This window comes from Protopterus annectens, chromosome 7.part1 (assembly GCF_019279795.1).
Source record: "Protopterus annectens isolate FY-2018-M chromosome 7.part1, PAN1.0, whole genome shotgun sequence".
Lineage (NCBI taxonomy): Eukaryota > Metazoa > Chordata > Ceratodontiformes > Protopteridae > Protopterus > Protopterus annectens.
In genome coordinates, this window is record NC_056740.1 from 406,238,188 (window position 1) to 406,262,535 (window position 24,348).

The window sequence follows — 24,348 nt, forward strand, 5'->3', positions numbered from 1 at the left end:
TGATATTTCTAATCCTTTGATGATTCATAAATGATCATTCAGTACTTTGGATAAGAAGTGGGTATATGTCTCAATGGGAGATGCATATTCAGGAATCATCTATCTGGTTATGTAGCAAGATGAATGCAGGTAAGCCACAAGCATGTCAGGTGAACCCAAGAACCTATTAAATAAAAACAAAACAACAAACAAACAAATAAATAAATAAATAAAGACCCAAGCGCAGACTGAAGGGCAATCTGAATAAGTGTTTTTTTCCCCTCAAAAATCATTTGATAGGTGAGTAGAGATTAAGAGAATGAAACTCAGGGCTATAAAATGAAGTTTGTTAGCAGCCCAGTGTATAATTCACTGTACTGAACTGTTTCTTGCTTCTTCAAAAAGCAATGCTCCCCTGAAATTGGTCTGATCCACTTTGATTTAATCAAATCTTGAGAACTATACTACAATTCCTTGCTTTTCAGAATACTGCTCTGCATCCTGTCTTTAGAAAGTAGGTTGAATCAGTTACTCCTGTTGTGCCCTAAATGGCACTGGACACTGAATAACATATAAAATAATAACACCCCCCCCCAAAATGAATTTAGAGATGTCTGCATCTTTACATACCCATACACACACACACACACACACACACACACACACACACACACACACACACACACACACACAAATATAACACATGAGAAGTAGCATTAGCATACTTTACTTTTCATCCTTTTGTAATTGTATTACTTGCAAGAAAAAAATTTACTATATATAGATAATGGGTCTATATTATATAAGTGAACGCCATGAATTGCGAATGCTATATAATCAACCCACAATCCCCAAAAACCTAAAATGTTGAACACACTGATCAGCGATTTTTTTTTCCCAGGGAAAAAAAATCACTGATCCATAAAAAAAAAAAAAAAAAAAAAAAAATCAAAACACAAAATAAAGTGGGGGGGGCTTCACCCCCACACACACCCTACTTAAATATACCAGCTCTGAGATGGTACCACAGTGGAGGAAATGGCAAAGTTTCACAAACGGCCCAGTGATTTTTTTCCCTAGGAAAAACATCGCTGTTCCGTGCTTTTGGTATTTTGCCATTTCTCATAATGACGTTTGACTAAACAGCGTTCGCAATTCATTGTGTTCACTAAAATAATAGGGACCCGACTGATATGGCAGCAGGCACCCCAATGTAAACATGCTGTTTATAGGACCATAGAATTATAGGAAATACAAGGCAACTGAGTCACAAGACTGTTTGCACTTTACCAATACCTGCTCTCAAACTGTACCCTTCTTCTCAAAAAGGGCAAAGCAGGTCAGTCCTGGAATACTTTTATTTATTTATTTATTTTATTTTACATTTGTTAACCGGGCTAGTCTGGCTGGATACATGTCCATTTTCAGCAGAGGCCCGCGGAGAAAAGCTCCACTAACATACTATTGACTTACAGTAAAAAACAATCAATAAATCAATAAATCAAAACAATCAATCAAACACAAAAAGCAAAAAAGCAAACAACAATTAAACAAATAAACAATTTAACAAAAAGTATAAAGCATGAGAGCAGATAAAGGAACAGTAATTATGTAGTTTAGAAAAATGCAGAGGCAGTAGAATAAGAGATAGCAATGGAAAGGCAAAATTACAAAGAAATTAATTGCTAGAGTGAGACTGTCACGGAAAGAAGAGGATAGAGAAAAATGGTGACATATGGAGAGTCAGTAACAAAAATACACTATGTACAATGTAGAAAAGTAGAAATAGTGTCAGGGCACTAATATTTGGGAGGTAGATAAGCATCGAAGTGATCTGTAAGTGAGTAAGAGAAGAAAGGATGACAAGAAAGTAGTGATACAGCATGAGGCAGGAAGATATAGGAAGTGTAAAAGAAAAGAAGGAAGAAAAAAAAATGAAGGTTGGTCAGTAGAGAGATAAATCAGACATAATGAATAATCAGTAGAAGTGAAAGGGAGGGGACTGGAAAGAGGCAAAATCTTTGCTAAAGCTTTTTGCTGAAGCTCAGTCAGGACTGGAGCATGGGCATAGCCAGTGGGTTTGTAAATGATTTCTTATTTGTTTTTTGAAAAGGTGAGATGAGCTTAGGCTAGTCAGTTCTACGGGAAGTTTGTTCCAATATGATCCAACAGTATTTGCAAATAAGGAGTCACCTGCTTTATTGTGAGATTTAAGAGTAGTTACTAGAAGCTTGCTGGCTGAGCGAAGTGTAGTAAGATTATTGTAAGGGGTGATGAGGTTATTAAGTATGGGTGTATTGGAGGGGTAATGTAGGATTTTAAAAGTGATGACTAATTGCTGCAGGAGTATTAGGTTATGTAGTTCTAGCCAGTTAAGTTTTTTTAGATTGAGACAATGATGAGTACGGAATGGGGAGCCTGTGGCAAACCTGGCAATACTATGGTAGGCTGTATTAAGTTTATGAAGGTTAGCTTTAGAAATGTTGATAAAAGATGGAGAGGCATACAATAGTGTGGAGATGAGGTGAGTTTGTGCAAGAGACACTCGGGAGGTGGCAGTAAGAAATGGCTTTAGTCTGTAGAGGGCACCTATTTTTTTATTAACAGTCTTGATGGTTAGATCAATGTGGTGGTCAAAGCTTAGCTTATTGTCTATAGTAACACCAAGTAGTTTGGCGGAATAGTCAGGTTCAATGATAGTGCCAATACAGGACACAATGGTAAATGAGATTGGGGTGGATTTAAGGGTTGGGGTGAAAAGTAGTAATTTGTTTTTTTTGGGATTAAGGAGGAGACAGATCTGTTGGAACCATTTTTCTGCTGCAGTAAAGACCTTTTGGGTGGAGGAGTGGAGTTCTTCTGGAGATGGAGCAGAGCAGATGAGAGTTGAATCATCAGCATACTGTATACAAGTGGATGTTGGGAGGGAAGTGGGCAGGTTATTTATGAATATTGAGAAAAGGAGGGGACCTAAGATGGATCCTTGTGGGACGCCGATAGTAACTGGGAGCTGAGAGGATAGATGGCTGTCCCAGAGGACTGCTTGATTTCTATTTGTCAAGTAAGAGTCAAACCACTGTTGTGCGAGTGAATCAAGTGAGAGGGATTTTAAAGTATCTAGGAGAAGTTGATGGTTGACCATATCGAAGGCTTTCGAGAGGTCAAGGAATAGTGCAGAGGAGAAAAGGTTGTTATTGCGATTTTTGTTGATCACGTCAGTGAAGAAGAGGAGGGCAGTGGAAGTACTGTGGTGGGGCCTAAAACCATGTTGTGAGTCTACGAGTAAGTTGTTTTGCAAGAGATGATCTAAGAGTTGATGGTGTATGCAGCGTTCCATAATTTTAGAAAGTGGAGATAGAAGGGCAATAGGCCGGAAATTGGAAAGTTTGTTGGAGTTACCTCCTTTATGGAGGGGAATGATATGGGAGATTTTCCAGCAGGATGGGATTTTGGATTCAGTTATAGTTCTATTAATTAAGATGGAGACTGGGTAGGATAGTTCAGTTGCTGCTAGTTGAAGATATTCAGCTGGCAGCTTGTTGGCAGACGGGGTGCAAGGTTTAAGTTTAGTGAGTAACTTATGTATATAGGTTGTGGAGACTGTATTAAATTTTAGTGTGGGGGTTCTGTTTTGGGAAGAGGTTATTTGAAGGGAAGGGGGGGAGTCATGGTGTTTGCTAGAGAGGCGACTGTTTGAGAGAAGAAGTTGTTGAAAGTATTGGCTATTATATTAGGTTGGGTCTGAGCTAGGCTAGCTGGTGTAGGTGTTTTGGTGTTCCCTGGATGGAGCAGTTTATTTATTCCTGACCAGAATTTTTTGGGGTTTTGGTTTTGGTTTTGTTGATACTGAAGGTAATAATTCTTTTTATCCAGATAGGTGAGTTTCTTTGTTGTGTTTCTCAGGTGTTTGAAATTTTGATGATCATTTGGGTTTTTAGTGGATCTCCATTTTGTCCATAATTTATTTCTAGCTAGCATTGTTTGTTTAGTCTTTTTGGAAAGCCATGGGGCTGCTTTGGAGCCCAGTCTAATTAATCGAGATGGGGCATGATGCTGGAGAATTTGTAGGAAGGTATTGTTGAAATGGGTAACTGCTTCATCAAGTTGGAGGTGTTTTAGAGTTGACCAGTTATATTCTTTGAGTTCCTTACGAAAGGATGATAGGTTAAAATTTGTTTTGTTGTATACAGTACGATAGGTAGCTTGCTTGGGATTGTTGTATTTTTGTTTAGTGATATAGGTAATGAGATGGTCGCTGATATTGTCAGGGAGTATTCCAGTTTTATAAGAGAGGGGATTGTTGTTGATCAGTATCCAATCCAGAATGGTTTGTTTGTGGGTTGATTTGTGTATTCTAGTAGGGGAGTTAATGGTTTGTTGAAAGTTGAAGAGATTAAGTTGAATGGTGGGTTTGGGAGAGATGCAGGAGTTCCAATTAATATTAAAGTCTCCTAAGATTATGGTTTCTTGAGGAAAACTACAGGAGATCCAGCTGAGGATATTTTCCAGTGTATTGACGTTATTGCCTGGAGGGATGTAAGTGCATATTATGTAGATGGCTTTGGTTTTATTAACTTGGAGTTTGGTACAGAGTATTTCAGCATTGGATGGGGAGGGGGGCAGGGAGTCAATTAAGGCTACCTGCAGTTGGGATTTGTATAATAAGGCCACTCCCCCGCCCTTTTTGTTTAGACGATCTAGCCTTAAGGTGCTGTAGCCTGGGGGGGGGGGTGATTTCATTGTCTTTGGTACCTGGTTTAAGCCAAGTTTCAGTGAGACAGAGAATATCAAAGGCATAGAAGTCAATTAAAGCATGAAGTTGTGTGATTTTATTGTTAATGCTGCGAATATTTAGGTGAGCTATTGAGAGGGAGTCAGTGGAGAATGGTGGACCAAAACTATTAGCAGTTTGGTTAGAAGGGGTATGGCTGAGAAGATTATTGGGACCAGGGTTGGGGTGGATGTCCCCGTGAATCAGTAAAAGTGTTTGTGGGACTTGAAATACTTTTGAGTTTTTGCAGGGTATTAGATAAAACCGTCTAGTGGTTAGGAATCTGTTATAGTGTACTTTGTGATAGAGAGGGGGAAGGTAGGGACAGGATGATAGGATATTAATATGTGTTTGTTCAGGTAGAGGAAGTGTAGAGGTAGTGTGCTTGGCTAAATTAGGAGATTGGCTAAGGAGTAGATGTTCGTAGGCAGTAAGAGTATAGTAAAAAAGAAGGATGTTAAGGAGTAGTAGAGAATAAAATGTGTTAAGGCTTAATGGCATGATTTTACTGAGATGAGGTTAGCAAGTTTAGGATTAGGTGGATTGGGAAGGTAGAGAGTGGGATGTGGCAGTTAGGAATCTGGAGAGAGGGTATGGTGGTAAGAACTGGAGTAAAGGGTTAATAGGTGATAGTGGGGCAGGAAATAAGATAGGATGATGGAAAATTGGGGGTGTGTCTGAGCAATTATAAAGGTAGGGCCCCTGGGGGGTGGGTGGGAATTGGGGGTAGGGAGGGGAGCGGAGTGAGCGTAGCGAACAGAGCGGGAAGAGCCAGAGAGGAGATCAATGGCAGAAAACAATCAGGGAAGAAGAGAGAAACACTGCATAAGGTGTAAGGTATGTGTGAGCTAGAGAGTAAAAGTTCAGTGGGGATGTGTGGTAGGTGGGGAGAGTCAAGAAACGAATAAGGTATCTAGGTAGGTATCAGAGGTGATAGTAGTAGGTAAGATAGAAGGGTTTAGACGTAAGGGATAGCAAGAAGCAGAGGATTTAAAGTGGGAGAAAAAATAAAAAAACAAATGGGGAGAAAAAATAGTGCGTTTCGCAGTACAATACTCTGACAAATATGGGAAAAAAAAGTATGTTTCCTAGTAGAAAGGGCACCGCCTGGTGGCCTGGTCTGGAAAGATGAGAGATTGAGCAGGCAGAGAGTTCACCAAGTGAAAATGTCTGGGTAGTGGGAGAGTTTCCTCAAGGATAATGCTGAGGAAAGGAGGGAAAGAGTAAAAAGATCTATACAGTGCTGGAAGGGGGGGGCTGCTGGTTAATACATTTAAGGGCACCCATCCAATCACCCAATTTTAAGTTGAGAATGCTAGGGTGTCACTTTATTTAACTTGTAGGGGAAGTCTGTTTTAGAGGTGGCATAGATGTTGCATATGTCTCTAGTGCATTTTGTTTATGTTCTGGTGGAAATTTAAGTTCTTAGTTCTGGTATTAGTGGAGTTATTTGACGTGTAAAGATACAGGAGAACAAAGTATAGATCACTGCACAATAGCGTATAAGGAATCAAGTAAAGGGATAGCACTTTAATTCTTTTCTGTTAGCTCAGGGACTTAAACCAACAATCCTTTTGGTTAGGGACCTCTGATACCTTTCCAGCTGCTTAATACATCTAAAAAGATATATTTCAAAGTAGGCATTGTACTCAATAATTGGTCTAATTAGGGTAACATGCAGAAGGATGATAACGTATATTACCCTGGATAATATACCTTTAGAAAGACATTAATTGTGTTAAACAGAATGATTTTCTGAGTAGTGGTACACGGTAATTAAAGGAGAGGTAACTTCTGCCCAAAGTTCCAGTGTCTCTGACGAAATTATCATTTTGGACTGGGATATTGGCTATATTGTATGTAGGGGCTGAGTGCTGCTTTCTAAATCTGACAATACTACACTTTTTTCACATGTAAGTTTTGCCCTTTTTTCAGTATACCACTTGTTTTTGAGGGTTAGCTCCTGTAATAAAAGGGTATTAGAGGGAAAACTGACAATAATAGCCAGGTCACGTTCATCTGTAAACTTGGTTAACTAAAGGTCCTGATTCCCAGTCTAGAGACCAAAGACATAGATGCTAAAAATCAAGGGTCCTGGTACTGAGCCCTGGGGCACACCACTGGTTGCCTTCATACATTTTGAGGCAGCACCTGATACCTTACCTATGTGTGTGTTCTACCTGTCAGCCAGGAGGCTACCCACCTTGCCACATATAGATCTACTTTTATGGCACTTAAGTTATTAATAATATCAGTTAATGCTGAATGCTTTGTTCAGATCCAAATAATGTGTATGAACAGAATGACCACTATCTACAGCCTGAGTGACCTTCTTGAAGAAGTCCTTTGACTAAGCCAAAATGATGTGGGTCCAGCCTAATGAAGTTTTCAATATCATAGTTTATCAGGTCAGATATGATGCATTCCATGGCTTTGTAAATCAGACTAGTCAGACTAAATTGCCTACAGTTTCCTGCGTTTGTGGCAGGACCACCTTTGTACAGGGGCCTCATCACTGCAGCTTACCTTATTCTGGGCACAAATCCTGTAGCTAAACTCAGCATGAACAATTTAAGGATGAATTCCAAAAGGGTGTTTGGTGCTATTGATAAGGCATTTAGGTAAACTATCAGGTGATATAGAAGTTCTATTTTAGTCACTTTCAGTACATGTTCTATTGTGATATTATCAGGTGTATGGGACTTGGAGATTTATAGAGCAGTCTCAGACCCAAACCGAATGAACTTGCTGCACGTCTGTAAATCAAACAGGACTAGAGCTACCTATTCCAGGGACCGAAATATGGCCTGCAACTTAAATAGGACATACTAGAGGGACAGATTTGTGTGCCAGCGACTGCCACGTCTATGGAAAAGGCTACTAATTCATGTGAAACAGAGCACCTCTATAACACTGTTCAAAAGGAACCTAGATAAATGGATGGGGGACCATAAATTCTTACTGGGAATAGCACCCACAACTCTCCCGGACATGGGCAGTCATCACTAAATAGAATCCTGGGTATTGACTAATGTATCTATGGTATTACACTGGGTTGGAACGACCAGGTTTGAAATGATCTCAGGACTGATAACCTAGTAAACTCCAATGATCCTATGATCCTATGTTGAATTAAGATCTGGGGCAAAGGTTGCACTAAATATGTCTACAGCTATATTTGCTATGTCTACTAGGAACGGAATAGGTGGTGCCATTTTGGATACAATCAAAAACTACTAGGTACTATTTCTTATTTTCCTAATGTAACTTAAGGAAAGACTAATCATTTTCCTTGGCTTTAGAATACAATTTAAGTTCATGATTTATCTTGCTAGCCCTAATAGTAGCTTTTAGTTGCTTAGTAATATGCTTGATGCACTCTTTAACATAAGCAATTTTAGACTTTTTGAATGATTTAAGAAGTTTTTTTTGTCATTATAGAACTTATTTAATCTGGTGGACCACTGGCTTGTTTGTTATTTAAAGTTCCCATTATTTTTGACTGTCATAAAGACAGCAAGGCACTTATGTATGTAAGAAAAGATTGCATTTGTATAAATAGCATCTGTGTTGGTGTCATGCCTGGTGCTATTATTAATGAATCTTTATTACTCATGACAGAGATTAAGGAGGTTTTTCTGTCTGAAATCCTTAAATTCAGAATTATTGAATGCAGGATTTTTAGAATGGTCAGATGTAGCCTGGGATGAAGAAACTAGAGGGGCAGTACATGTATTGGCTATGTTAGTTAGGGCCAAGTCATGTACATTATATTCTCTGGTTGGCTTATTAACTATGCATTTCAGAGATATTTTTATTTATTAAATCTAGAAGTACAAAAAAGCTGCCGCTGTGTTGCCAAAGAGACACCTGTCAAAACTGAAGTATAAAATGTACAAACGAGAACAGGTTATCTCACCATGATACAAATGAATTGCAAACTCCTGGAAAGTCTGTAAAAAACTTCTTTTATTGACTTTAAAACAAGATGAGCGCTTTCGCGTAGAAACCTCTACGCTTCTTCAGATAAATAACTATAAAAAACATTCAGTTTAAATACTATCGAAGGCGGGAAGTTTAAACAATTTAGATAGCTGTTATTCAATTAGTATCATTTAGTATGACAATTAACTTAAAACTTCACCGTTCTACTTTAAAAGGCATATAAAAACTTCTTTTACAAAGAACGTCATTCTACCAAAATAGAAGACATTCCCCAATTGCAAACCCAACCATTAACATCAAATTATTTATCATAAAATTATGAGCAGAAATGCTAAAACGAATTCTTGTTCATTCATAAAAAGCAAGTACATTAAAACAGAACTGCACATTATATAATGTTACTAATGCAAGCATGGTTCGGCATGGATCAAGAGAAACCACCCTAGTTACTGCATAATGCTGCAATACTTAAAGGCTCTAGGCTAGACACTCAAAAATGGATAAATTTGGTGGTAAAGTCACAATGAACAATCAATCAAGAGCCTGCATACTCACATTGTGAATAACATACTCAAGTCACTATTTCTGGTACAAAAACAAACTATTAGATATACTGGCACGTCACTGAAAAATTCAAATAAATATCGCCGTGCGTCTTTCTACTGAGGATGCTCCCCACAATAATTGTTGGTAAATAACTATATGGCAAACCTAGTTTTGAGACAAAAGAATATGAAATGTATGAGTATAAAGTGCGTGAAATAAATATATATTGATTATTTTGTAACACTGAAATAAAGTGTCAAAAAACAACCAACATAGAAATATTAATAATATCACCCAAAGGGGGCAACCATATTATAAAATCATTAACAGCCTGAAATAGGTATACAAAATAAAATAAACAATGTATATGAAACCTATATCTGTTATCATTAAATGATAATATACACTTATAACAAATAAGTACAATGCATAATGTTGGAAGCTAACCATTGCATCAATATGAGACTTACTGATTTATACATAAAAAACTGACAAATATCTTACCATAGGAGATGTTAGTCTCCTATTATCTAGGACTGATCTCAAATGAGTACAATACATAATGTTGGAAGCTGCCAGTTCCATCAATGTGAGACTCACTAATTTATACATAAAAAACTGACAATTACCTTACCATAGAGGATGTTAGAGTCTCCTATTATCTAGGACTGGTCTCAAGGTGATGAAGCTATTAAGACCGGGTGCTGTATGAGCATTCAGTCTCAGTATCCAACTAAGCTCTATGTTGGCTAAATGATTCATACTATCACCACCCCTCTGACTTATTGCTACAATTTGCAGAACTCTAAAACAAAAGGTATGATCTCCATTTTCCATTATGTGTTTGGCAAGGGAATTTGTCTCAATTCTTTTCCTAATGTCGTAGATGTGGTTATAAATTCTATCTTTCAATTTCCTAGTTGTGAGGCCTATATAAAACGCATTACATTTTAGGCAGGTTGCTAGATAAACTAGATGTTGTGAGTCACACGTGGCATAAAACCTAGGGGAAAACACCAAACCCATGGTGGGATGTGTATAGTCCTGTATTGTGGTGATAAATGAACATCTATTGCAATGGCCACATGGATATGTACCTAATTTATGTCTCATGGAGAGTGTGGGGGTGAAAGTCAAAGGATGATCATTGCAAAGAATCTGCTTCAAATTGTCACTATTCTTGAACATGAATCTGGGAACCTCCCCTACAATCATTTTTGTGGTGGATTCCATAGTTAGAACATTCCAGTTGTTAAAAACAACCCTTCTAAGTGATGTTATATCTCTGGTGTATTTAATAGTAAATGGCAATTTCGTTGATCTGTGACTGACCTTGGATCTTACTGGGCAGACCTCATTACTGACATTGTCAATGTTATTGCCAGGTTCTAACTTGTTTAATGTTGTCAGTCTAGTATGTCTAACTAACTTGTTATCATAGCCCCTTTCAATAAACAAACCTTCCATTCAGTCTGCTTCAGTTTTAAGTGTAATAGGTTCTTTACAAATTTTAGAGAGTCTCACAAACTGGCTTTTAACTATTCCTGGGAATATGTGTCTGGGGTGCATACTATCATAGCTTAAAAGGGTATTCTTCCAGCTTGGTTTTCTATATAATGATGGAATAATCATACCAAATTCTGAGATTTTTAAGGAAACATCCAGAAAATCTATGGCAATGGTGGATGTTTACTCATACATTTCATATTCTTTTGTCTCAAAACTAGGTTTGCCATATAGTTATTTACCAACAATTATTGTGGGGAGCATCCTCAGTAGAAAGACACACGGTGATATTTATTTGAATTTTTCAGTAATGTGCCAGTATATCTAATAGTTTGTTTTTGTACCAGAAATAGTGACTTGAGTATGTTATTCACAATATGAGTATGCAGGCCCTTGATTGATTGTTCATTGTGACTTTACCACCAAATTTATCCATTTTTGAGTGTCTAGCCTAGAGCCTTTAAGTATTGCAGCATTATGCAGTAACTAGGGTGGTTTCTCTTGATCCATGCCGAACCATGCTTGCATTAGTAATATTATATAATGTGCAGTTCTGTTTTAATGTACTTGCTTTTTATGAATGAACAAGAATTCGTTTTAGCATTTCTGCTCATAATTTTATGATAAATAATTTGATGTTAATGGTTGGGTTTGCAATTGGGGAATGTCTTCTATTTTGGTAGAATGACGTTCTTTGTAAAATAAGTTTTTATATGCCTTTTAAAGTAGAACGGTGAAGTTTTAAGTTAATTGTCATACTAAATGATACTAATTGAATAACAGCTATCTAAATTGTTTAAACTTCCCGCCTTCGATAGTATTTAAACTGAATGTTTTTTATAGTTATTTATCTGAAGAAGTGTAGAGGTTTCTACGCGAAAGCGCTCATCTTGTTTTAAAGTCAATAAAATAAGTTTTTTACGGACTTTCCAGGAGTTTGCAATTCATTTGTATCGTGGTGAGATAACCTGTTCCCATTTGTACATACTATTTATTAAATCTAAGAACATCTATACATACCTACGTTTGGAGCTATAGGTGCTCCAATTTATTGAGGGATAGTTGAAATCTCCCATTTTAAATGTATTTTCAGAAACAGGTAGTTCTTCAAGTGCATTTATGAATCTTACATGGTCATCAGGGGACATGGATGGTGTCTAGCAGCATGCTTTAAATTGAAAGTTTGTCTTGTTAAGAGTATGCTGGAGTTCAGTGAATTCATTTTGCGGGTATCTAGGAATTTGCTAGAAGTGATGTGGTTCTTGACAAACATTGAAATGCTTCCACAGTTTCCACCAGACCTAAATGTATGGTAGGTGTAAAACCCATGTAAGGAAGGAATGCTGTCTTTACATTGAAACCACAAAGGTATAAGTGTTCAAGTTGCAGGAGAGACTCGAGATCAGACAGTTTTTTTTACTAAGACTTCGGATGTGGAGAAGGGCCTCCCTGATATGGTCCAGTTTAGGGATGGATGGCTACATTAATATTTGCTATGTTGGGGTGTCCAATAGCCAAAGTCTGCTTGAAAATGCACTACAGCAGTAGCAACAGCTTTTGTCAATATTTAGAAATCATGGAACAAGAGGTTCCAGCCACCCCCTGTGAAGCAAGATGGACAGTCATTTATCTCATCCCATGCTGACATATACTTCAACTCTCCTATAATTACACTAAATAATAAGCCAGTCATTGAAATCAGTCATCTTTTCTTTGTATAATTGTATCATTCCAAGCAAACAAAAGTTTCCAGTGAGGTTTAATGGCTTACCAGCACTGGACAAATGCACTGTGATATCAAACACATCCCTCTGCATGCCCCTCAGGGCAGCTGCCAGTGAGCTCTAATGGCTTACCAGCACTGGAGTTGGTGGGAGACCTGATGTGGAATACCCTAGAACATGAACTGTGGGATAGGAAAAGTTGGGAAAATTCTGTTTTACAAAGTAATGGAGACTTTTAGCAGTGAGGGATATTGAAGAATCAAAACCTGGTAGAAAAGAGAACATGGAAAATTAAGTTTCATTCCACAGCCTAATAGAAACAGAAAAACTGCCTCAGCAGGAGTGATGGAGTTATAATAGACTGAAGGGAAGGGAGATCCACCTGTTTGAGAATAAGAATACCGAGAGTAAAAAAGGGAAAGTGGAATAAAGAAAATACTGTCATCACCAGGAAAGGAGGTACATAATTAAAATGCATGAATCAGAACTCATAAGGAAAGTCATTCAAGCACATGACTGAGGTCAGGTGGAAGATGCAAGTGATGCTAGAGGATTGGAGAGGTGCTGACATTTTACAAGTTATGGTTTGAGTGACTAGCAGAGGTGTGAAAAGTAACATTTCTCTGTTTTCACTCACTAATTCCACTATAAATTATACTGAAGCACAGCAGTGAGGAGCCAGTAACAAGGAGAAGGTAGGTTAGACGGGAGGAGATGTTTTGTTTTTATTATTTTAAAATGTTCTTTATTTCAGCTGCATTATGCTACTTTGTAAAAATTAAGAATACTGGCTTACTTGTAGATGGGTTATTCTGAGATCTGATCCTTTACAAATTATCACTTTACTTTGGAACTTGTATATTTATCATGTATTGCATGACTTGAATAATAACATTGATAAAAATGTAACTATATTTTGGAGATTAGTTATATATTAGGTAGTGAAATCATACTGGAAATGGGTTAGAAAACGTTATTAGGTTTCTTTAGGGTCTGTAGGAGATATAAGACCACAGTAGAAAAGTAAGAAGAATAAACCCTATGACATGGCATAGGAAAAACATACATATAACGTGTTCTTCCTCTTCTTGATTTCGACTTGTGACTGTTTCTTTGGCTATGCTTTAGCCAACCTGATTTTCTTATTTATATTCTCACTTCATCGCCTCACAGTAAGACATTGTCCTGTTCGATTCTCACCTGTGTGGAGACATGTGTGAATGGGCATACCTTCATTGAAGGTTGTGCGTCAGAGCTGGCAACTCAGCATGTAAAAATCTACTGCCAATCATTAGCGGACCAGAGTTTTGCTGTGGCGACCCCTAACCAGGAAAAGCCAAAAGACACAACAACAACATTCTGACTTCACCTGTTGGAAATGTTTGAGTTAGCTGTGAGTGATAACTAGGCACTGTGTGTTTTGAAGTGCGGTGAGTTATAACAGAAAAACAGATATGTCCTGAGGGGCATTTGTCACAGGTTGTCTTAGATAATGCAGCTATGTAATGCTTTATTAGTTCCTTTTGTTTATCTGAAAGAACTACAAAGCATTATCAAATATCATATGATCATATTTCCATAGCATAATAATTACCCATTATATCCCTTTATTTTGCAGAACTTTATTGTTTCTGTTGTGGTAGAGGACCAGTTTGGCCTGAAATGTACTGGTACGGTGCATGTAGAAATACTACCTGTTAAAAACACCCTTCTGAACTTCACGTGAGTATAAGTGCATAAAACGGAATAGTGTTTCATTACCCAATGTGTGGTTATTATATAACATGTAATGTTCAAAAGTGTTTCAGTAATCCATGTGGGGTTACTATATAACATGTCATGCTAGCAACATGTACGTTTTTCATTCAAAAGTGTTTCAGTACCACATGTAGGGTTACTATATAACATGTCATGCTAGCAACATGTACGTTTTTCAGTTGTCAACCTGGTAATTTTTTTCTGTAGCCATACAACAAAATGAATAACACCAGCATTACTGCTATAACTGCAACAGAATCAGTATTATTATTACAAGTGTAACAATATTCTTCATTATATATTATTGTTATTAATTGCCATAGTTTGAGCATAATTACATGTGATCTGTAAGGGATGGACAGTACTGAGGTCAAAATAGCAAGTTGTATGAAATGCATGAATTCTCTTCCAAAGATACAGGTGAAAGAAAGGCTAAACAATGAAAAGGCAAAATCTGCAGTGCTTTAGTGTATTAAGAGCTTACTGCGTTATAAACTAAACTAAAATAAAAAAACTCTGTAATATAATCTGTAGATATGTATTTCATTATTGTTATTAATTTGGTATATTATTAAATGCTAAATATGTTATTTATAGCACTTTTATTGTCTGCTGCATACTTTTTACTGTATTTTACAGTTATAAACTAATCTGCACAGTTGTATTAAAATTGTCTGCCTCACAGGGCTTAATAAATAAGGTTTTTACTGTCACACTATTTGTAAATTTTTTCTAGCTAGTTTCACTGAGTGTGCGGTATTAACTGGAAATTTTTTCCATTTGTTAAACATCTGTTTGTGTTTGTCTGTTCTGATTTCCTGCCAAGGCATGTATCCTATAACTGATTTGTTTGCAGTTAAAAGTATTCTCTAGAGTCTCCCTGCTCCTTTATCTGTTTAAAACTTTCAATTAAAGGCTCACTGCTGCTTTTATGCTGTGATAAACATTTCTGTAGTTTTTTTTCTACTTAAGTAGTGTAGGTAGTAGCTGTAGCATTGTCCATATTCAGGCTTGTGTTCTGGGCCTAGTTGTTTGTTTGCAGAGGCTGTGTGTCTGAGCACATGTTCCAGGCCATCTTAGTTGAGCAAAAGCCATTTTGCATTTTCAGTGAGAGTGAAGTGTTTATGGTCCTTGGTTGACTGGAGTTTCCTGGACTATGGATTCGAGTAAGCATCTCATTGGTTCTTTTGGGCTTTTTTTTTTTAAGTTGTTGTAAGGTTTCAACTTTCTGTTACTCATTACATCCAATTGATGCCTCCAAGTGCATTTACAGTTAACTCCTACTAATGCCTCTAGGCGTCAAATATTGCTTGTTCATATTTGTAACAATAATTCCAAAACCATACTATATACAAGGTTTTAAAACATTTCATCTTAAAGCTTACATAATAGTTAACTCAACTGCATTAATATTTGACCACTGTCTAGTACAGGTAAATAGATATTAACTGTCATTTTTATGATATTTATTTTATTTATTTATTTATTTTTATTTTACATTTGTTGACCGGGAATGTCTGACTGAGCCGAGGCCCTTTTTTGGCAAAGGCTCGGGAAGAAAAGCTCCAGTACATACAAGTATAACATTAAGTATATTAGTATAGATTTTATACAAGTCAAATACAGCTAAATCGTATACAGATAACAATTGGTTGTACATATATTAGTTAAGCAGAAAGAAATATAAAGTACAAAAATCAGGTGTTTTTTTTTTTTATCAAATCAGACCAGTAGTTATTTACACTTCTTTCATAACTGCTATGGTTCCAGAGATATGAACATTTGTTTGAAATGTGAGGACGTAATTTAATTCTGTCAAAAGGTTTAGGCTCTGCCCATTAGAAGTTACAGTGCAAACTTCCTGACTTCCATTGGAGTGACTAAGTTAAGATGTTACCTTGTGAATGTTTCTGCCATTTCACACAGAGCTAATCGGAGGAGGGGCACTGAGCAAAACTCTGATCTATGATATATAACATTAAGTATCCTGTTTTTGTTTATTTTTACTAGTTATTTATAGCACTTTTATTGTCTGCTGCATACTTTTTACTGAATTTTATAGCTATAAACTAATCTGCATGATTGTATTAAAACTGTCTGCCTCACAGGGCCTGATTAATAAAGTTTGTACTGTCACACTGTTTGTAAATCTTTTCTAGCTAGTTTCACTGTGTGTGAGGTATTAACTGGAAATTTTCTCCATTTGTTAAACATCTGTTTGTGTTTGTTTGTTTGTTCTGATTTCCTGTCAAAGAGTGTATCGTATAACTGATTTGTTTGCAGTTAAAAGTATTCTCTAGTCTCCTTGCTCCTTTATCTGTTTAAAACTTTCATTTAAAGTCTCATTGCTGCTTTTCTGCTGTGATAAACATTTCTGTAGTTTTTTTCCTGCAGTTGCCCACCCCTACTGTAAATTTCATCTGGGACACTCCTCCCAGTCTAGTGTCATTAGCTCATTCTACTTAATACAGAGAGAACATTTGAGAAGGGCAACCCACTTAGTTTCTTAACCTTGAATTATCTTCTGCTCTTTCTTTCTCCATTTCCACTTTACTAAAAAAATATCTAAGCTTGTTTCCTGCCTTTCCTGTAACTAGTCAAGTCCAGATACAGATTTGCTGTATCCAGGACTGTTTGTAAGCTTCTGAGCCCCCCAAGCCTTTCTGTGTTAGAGGGAAGCCTTCTAGCTTATTAGTGGGAGTGGTAAGCCCTAGGTAGCCTATCTACCACAAGAGAAGTGGTTTCTCACCCAAAAATTGTAGTATATTGGCCGTTTGGGCAGTTTTTCCATATATTTCAACTTTCTGGTTTAAAAGCATGCGTTTGCTCTTTTCCCACCTTTCCTGTAACTAGTCTAGTCCAGATACAGATTGGGTGTATCCAGGACTGTATGTAAGCTTCTGAGCCTACCAAGTCTTTCTGTGCTGGAGGGAAGCCATCTAGCTTATCAGTGGGCGTGGTAAGCACTAGGTAGCCTATCTACCACAAGAGGAGTGGTTTCTGGCACAGAAATTGTAGTTTATTGGCTGTTTGGACAGTTTTTCCATATCTTTCAATCTTCTGGTTTAAAAGCCCGCATTTGCACTTGTTTGCCACCTTTCCTCTGACTAGTCTAGTCCAGAAACAGATTTGCTGTATCCAGGACTGTTTGTAAGCTTCTGAGTGGTGCCAAAGTATGCTCTTCAATTTTTCCCTTACATGTACTAGTTCTCTCCTCTCCTGCACTTTTACTAGCTTATTAGTCTAGCACTTTACCAGACTTCTTGTAGCAATTATTGTAGCACACAAAAGTGCTAAAAGCACTAAATGTTTCATAGTTTCATAGTATAGTACTAGGCTATCTGCCCTGGGCATTTGTAAGCCTAGCCATAGTGATGTGGCTTTTGCCACCCCATGAAATGGTACAAAAATGTACAGAATAAATCTAGAATACTGTGCCTCTGTCTAGTAGTGACACAATGAAGGTCCCCTTATATAATAGAATTAGTTTACTGTGCCCCTGTCTAGCAGTGACACAGATGTGACCCCTGGGGTAAACTTTCAATCTCCCATTCACTCATCAAGATTTCTCTTGAAGAGAGTCAGTGAGGGGCTCTGCCTAATACGAACTGGGATCCTGTTCCAAAGCATGGGAAGCCTCTGGGTTATGAATCTATCCCTCCAGCATGTCCTATTCATACTTGTGCCGAGGTTTAAGTCTTTAGCTCTCATGGTCCTGATGGATTTGGATTTTTTGAGGTGGAGCATGTCCATCAAATCCTGATTGGACATGGCCTTGTACGTCAGGCAGAGATCACCTCTGAACAGGCGGTATGCTACTGAATAGAGCTGAAGTTTCTTTAGTCTGGCGGAATAAGACACATGTTGGAGACCCTTGATCCTTTTGGTGAGGTACTTTTGTGGTCTCTCCAGCTGTTGCAAGTGCCGGGTGAGGTACATACCAAATGGGGCATTGTACTCAATCATGGGTCTGATGAGGGAGGAATATAGGGGTACAATGACATCCTTGGATCTGGATGTGAATCCCTTCATGATGAGATGTGCAAGATAGAATGTTTTTCTAACCACTTTGGCAACGTGGGTGTCAAATGAGAGGTCACTGTCTACTTGGGTCCCTAGGTCTCTGATTACTTTTCCGTACTCAGTGGGTTGCTGTCTATGTGATAATTTGTGGGTACTTTGTTTTTCCAAAAGGGATGACTATACATTTTTGGCATTTAGTTTAAGGCCGTGACTACGGCACCAGTTGTCCATTTCAGTGAGGCCTTTTTGTAGGATGTGTGTGTCTGCTGGTGTATTGACTATGGCGTAGTTTGCAGTCATCTGCGAACTATGTCAGCCACAGCCCTCCCATGTTTGCTTTAACATCTGAGAAATAAATGCCGAACAAGAGGGGTCCCAGGACAGATCCCTGTGGGACACCACTTGTGACTGGCTTTGAGTCTGACATTGCTCCAGCGATTTTAACTTTATGGGTTCTGTCCTTTAGCCAGTTTGCAACCCATCTAGTGACATAAGGGTTTACTTTTAAGCTGTTTAGCTTATCTATGATGCCTGAGTGGGGTATTGTGTTGAAGGCCTTAGCCAAGTCCAGGTATGCTGTATGGACTGCTTTGCCCTCATCAATGGCTCTAGTGACTGTTTCAAAAAGTCAACCAGGTTTAAAAGGCAGGATCTGCCCTTCACAAAGCCAAACTGGGTGGGGTCAAGTGTCTGTAGGTCCCCTATGTCTCTGTTTATGAGTTCCATAATGATTCTTTCCATAGCTTTGCAGACCAGGCTAGTTAAGCTTATGGGGTGGTAGTTTCCAGGGTCTGTAGAGGCACCCCTCTTGTGGAGTGGGACCACTGTTGCTGTACGCCAGTGTACAGGTACATATCCCGAAGTAAGGCTAAGGTTAAATAGCATTTTTATGTGTGGGTTTAGCTCCTCTTGGAGTTCACGTAACACGGACCCCGGGATACCGTCAGGTCCCATTGATGCTGTGGTTTTTGCTTTGTTTAGGGTGGTTCTCACTTGGACATCTGAGATGACAGGGAGATTACATTCAGCTGGGATAAGTATTTCTTCTTTTGGGGGTGAAGGAGGCGAGAAATTTGCACTGAACCTGTCAGCCAGAATGTTAGCAATATCTGTGGGTTCAGTGTATTTTTTGTTGTTGTGAACCAACTCTGAGCATATCTGAGGGTTTCCGCCCAGGTTTCTAACATAGCTGAAGAAGGTTTTGTAATTATCTTTAGTGTCCTTAGCGATTTTTCTTTCAAAGTTTGTCTTGGATGTTTTTATGAGAGAACGTAGTTTTCTGCTAATGTTGATCAGAGACGTCTTCCCTTCATGGGATTTCGCTCTGATGTGCAGTAGCTTCCTTCTTTTGTTATACAATTTGTTTATGGCTGAGATCCACCAGACAGGACGCTTACATTTGGTGGAGAGGGACTTGGATTTGTTTGGGATTGCATGATCCATGCATTCTTGGATATGTCCATAGAAAGCATTTGTGAAGGATTCGGCATTGTGGGATGTGGTATCCACTGGCACAGTGGGCTTAAAGGATACCATCTCAGTCTTAAGAAGAGTGAAGTCTGCTTTTGAGAAGTTTTTCACTGTGGTCTTTTGTGCTGGGGGTGGAGGTGGGATATGTATATCCAGGGTGATTAGTTTGTGGTCAGATCTCACTAATGAGGGGTATACTTCCGATGTGGAGCATTTTGTCCCCATGTTTGTGATGATCAGGTCTAGTATATTATCTCCCCTAGTGGGAGAGGTGACTAGTTGTTCCAGGGCATTTGAATTTATGAATTCCAGGAACCTTTGGGCTAGGGTATTAGGGCTAGAATAATGTACCCAATCTATGTTTGGGTAGTTGAAGTTTCCCAGTATGATGGTATTTTGTGATACATTCATATCCTCCAATGTCTTCAGGAAGGCTGAGTGGGGTTCTTGAGATTGGGAGGGTGGTCTGTAACATGCTACCAGTTGTATAGCAGTTTTGCCTATGGTTAGTTGCACCTGTATGGTCTCTGATGCTTCATGTGTTGCTACTAACCTGGAGGTGTGGGTGTCCTTTATGAATATGGACACTCCCCCTCCCTTTGTGGTTCAGCCTGGGTTTTGGGGCCAAAAAGCATGATACGAGGTATAGCCTGGTAGCACTGGGGTGCTCTCAGGAGCCTTGAACCAGGTTTCAGTTACTGCACAGACGTCGATGTTCTTCATGCTGAGGAGTGCATCAAGTGCCTGCATCTTGAGATTTAGACTTCTGGCGTTGAGCAGCATTACCCTTAGTTTTTTTCCATTTTTGTTTTCTAAGGAGGTGGGTTTGTCTTTTGAGCCTTGCCTAAAAAAGGCACTATGGGGGTGGCAAGAGCCTTAGCCAATATCTGGAAGCCCAGTGGTGACGGGTGTAAGCCATCCCTTGTGAAGCAGCGTGGCTTGTCCAACATATCATCCCAGGCAGACAGACATTGGATCCCCTTTGAATGACACCAGTACTCAAGCCAATTGTTAAAGCTGATCATCTTGTCTTTGTATTGTGGTATCATTCTTGGTGAGGGCAAGATGCTGCTCAGGGTCAGGGTCATACCAGCCTGGGATACATAATCGGAGAGCTCCTCTATGTCTCTTTTCATGTAGTCCAGGGCGGTACGTCTCAGGTCATTCACACCAGCATGGACAATGACGGAGTCATATTTGTACTTGCTTTGGAGTGACCTGAGTGCGTATGTTATGTGGTGGATCCTAGCCCCCGATAGACAGCTCACGGTCACCTTCTCCTTGTTCAGCCTGGTCAGTGGGACATCAGTGTGTCTGACTATGGAGTCACCTATTACTAGTGTATCAGGCAAGGTGTTTGGCCTTAAGGGCTGCGATTGGTCGACACACTGATTTATTGAAGTATGTGTTGCATGTGTTTTGTTTTGAGGTGGTGGATTTTTGGATGTCTGCTTTGGGAGCCTCTGTTGTTTTGGTAAGTTTTTTATTAGAGCCTCCGAGTATGTCTTTGTGTTTTTATGTGTTTGGTTTGCAGTTGTGGTAGGTCTATGTGGGACTGGGATTGTTGTGTGTGTGGTTGCCATCTCCTCCTGTCTGGTCATGCCAGCCCTGGGTTGAGAGAGTTCAGCCTCCAGTTTGGCTATATAGTTGCATCTCTCACATGTATTTGTGTTTGTTGGGAGGAGGAGAGGGTTGTCTGTGTACATGAGACAATTGTAGCATTGTCTCCAGATGCCCAAACTGACCAGCTGAACTGGAGACGACGCCAGTAATCTACCACTCAACATGCTAGAACAGTATAAGGGAGTGGTATACCTTTAAGGGAAGTGGGTATTCACAGGGGTGGTAAGTAGATGTAGTGCTTTACTTAGTACGAGAGTGCTTACTTAGTAGAGAAGTATTGAGAACAGGTGCTAGGCTTATAATACAGTGAGTAGTCTGGTTATGCTAAGAGTAGAGCTTCCTTAAGGGAAAATTTGAAGAGCAGACTTGGCGGAGCCAGAAAAAGTTTAACCGGCGCTGCGCTATGCGCACAACCGCACAAAGCCATTCTACAAGGAAACAGCTCCAGTACTTATTATTAATGCCCAACCCTCCAGGCATGTCTAAAGGTCAGTTCCCTGTGCATTCTCCTATTAACCTGGTGAACTTTGGCATCCTGAGGCAATTTAGCAACTGCCTCATGTACACTGACAACCCTCTCCTCTTACATCCCAACACTCAGTCTTGCAAGAGATGCACTTATATATCCAAATTGGAAGCCACACACTCTCCAGAGAAGACCAGAATAGCTGGTCCAGAGGAGAAGGTCAACACTTGGAACACAGAGCCCTCCAGAACACACACCAGCACTGCCTTCACATAAAAACACAAACCGCACACCCACCTTCACAGAGGCTCTCAATAAAAATCTACCCAAACAGCAGAGACCTCCAAGGCAGAAACACACTCAACCACAACAGCACAACACTAATCATGAGACACATAACTCTCCTAAACAGCATGCCACTCAACCAAAAGCCCTAAGGCAAAACAGCATGCCCAACACACTAGTCATAGGTGACTCGATAGTGAGGCACATTGATGTCCCACTCACTAGGTTGAATAAGGAGAAAGTAACAGTGTCAGGCGCCAAGATCTGCCACATAATGCATGCACTCTGTCATTGTACATGGGGGTGTGAATGACCTGAGACATACCTCCCTGGACTACATGAAAAGAGACATGGTGGAGCTCTCGAATTATATAGCCCAGGCGGTTATGACCCTAGCCCCGAGTAGCATCCTACCATCACCCAGAATGATACCACAATACAAGCAGAAAATGATTGATTTCAACAATTGGTTAAGTTTCTGGTGTCATTCTAAGGGGATCCAGTATCTGTCTGCCTGGGATGACATGATTGACAGACTTCGATGCTTTACCAGAGATGGCCTGCATCTGTCACCCCTGGGCTTCTGGATACTGGCCAAGGCTCTTGCCACCACTATAGTGCCTTTCTTAGGTGGTGTTCCAAATACCAAATTAACACTGTAACAGGTACAAACAAATGCAATCTGAGGGACATGCTGCTCAGTGCTAGAAGTCTAAATCTCAGAATGCACTCACTCAAAGCACTCCTTAAAATGGAGAACATCGACATTTGTGCCGTAACAGAGACCTTGTTCAAGGCAGCAGAAAGTACCCCTGCACTATCAGGCTATAACTCATTCCACACCTTTTGGCCCCAGAACTTGGACCGAAGCTCCAAAGGTGGTGGTGTTTCCATATTCACAAAGGATGTGCACACCTCCAGATTAGTAGCTCAGCATAACTCATCTGAAATACTTCAGGTGCAGCTAACATTGGTTAAGAGAGTGATTCAGGTCACAGCCTGTAATAGGTTACCAACCATGTCCCAAGACTCACACTCCACTTTCCTAAGTACCCTGGAGAATATTAGGGTCCAACCTAACACTCTCATACTGGACGACTTCAACTACCCCTCCATTAAATGGGAAAACTATTCATGTACCAATACACTTGCCCAACGGTTCCTGGAATTCATTAATTCCAATGCCCTAGACCAGCTCATTCTTACCCCCACTAGAGGTAACAACATCCTTGACCTGGTCATTACTAACATGGGCGACTGTTGCTCTGCACCAATAGTCACCTCCTCCCTGGTTAGAGCTGACCACAAACTAATCACCTTGGAAATCCACATCCCTCCCACCCACCCCCACAAAGGTAACCACCATGAAAAACGTTTCCAAAGCTAACTTTGGGCTCCTAAAAACAAAGGTGGCTAACTTCATGGCACCCATGGAAATGGAGATCAGTTGCATGACTGCCGAATCATACACCAATGCACTGTATGAACACATATACAAATGCATGGATCTCACCATACCTAACAGAACCAAGACGTTCTCCTACAAAAAAGGAAGCCAATTTGGTGGTCCCCTACCATAAACAAACTCTACAATAGAAGGGGGAAACTGATGCGGAATAAGGTGAAGTCCAAAGACTGGAAAAACTCCCTTATCAGCCTCAACAAAAAGTTGAGATCCCTCATCATATCCTCTAAAGCTAGCTATGAAAATAGAATTGCAGCAGATAGTAAAGAAAACCACAAAGCCTTTTATAGTTATGTAAAGAATCTCCACGGCAATACCCAGATTTGCTCTGAGCTACTGCACAATGGTACCTCCTATACTGAGCCAACAGATATTGCCAATATCCTGGCCGACAGATTCAGTGCCAACTTTACCCCTCTCCCCCCAACGGACCAGTCACAATACCAGTAGATTGCCAGGCACTCAGTATTACTGCTGCACAGGTTAAAAACATCACTGTCTAAGGCCAAGAATACAGCTTCTATGGGACCTGACAATATCCCTGGTTGTGTTCTACATGAACTACAGAGTGAACTGGCACTTCACCTGTGTGCCCTGTTCAATCACAGCCTCACTTCAGGCTTTATCCCTATCAAATGATGCACCACTACAGTCATCCCTCATCACAAAGTAGGAGCGACTAAAAACTCTGTGAACTATCGCCCCATTATCCTGACAAGTCTGATATGTAAAGCTGTGGAATACATCATCATGGACCTAATAAACAAGGCTATAGGGAATCTCCAAA

The 24,348-nt window shown here is 39.5% G+C and overlaps 1 protein-coding gene across 1 annotated transcript in view; it reads left to right on the forward strand.

Annotated features, from left to right (window-relative positions):
* CDHR4 (cadherin related family member 4) overlaps positions 1 to 24,348 on the forward strand; it is a 764,521-nt gene that overhangs the window by 238,029 nt on the left and 502,144 nt on the right. The window contains exon 7 of the mRNA XM_044078501.1: positions 14,090 to 14,193. Coding sequence (XP_043934436.1) covers positions 14,090 to 14,193 — 104 coding nt within the window. The remainder of the gene's footprint in view (positions 1 to 14,089; positions 14,194 to 24,348) is intronic.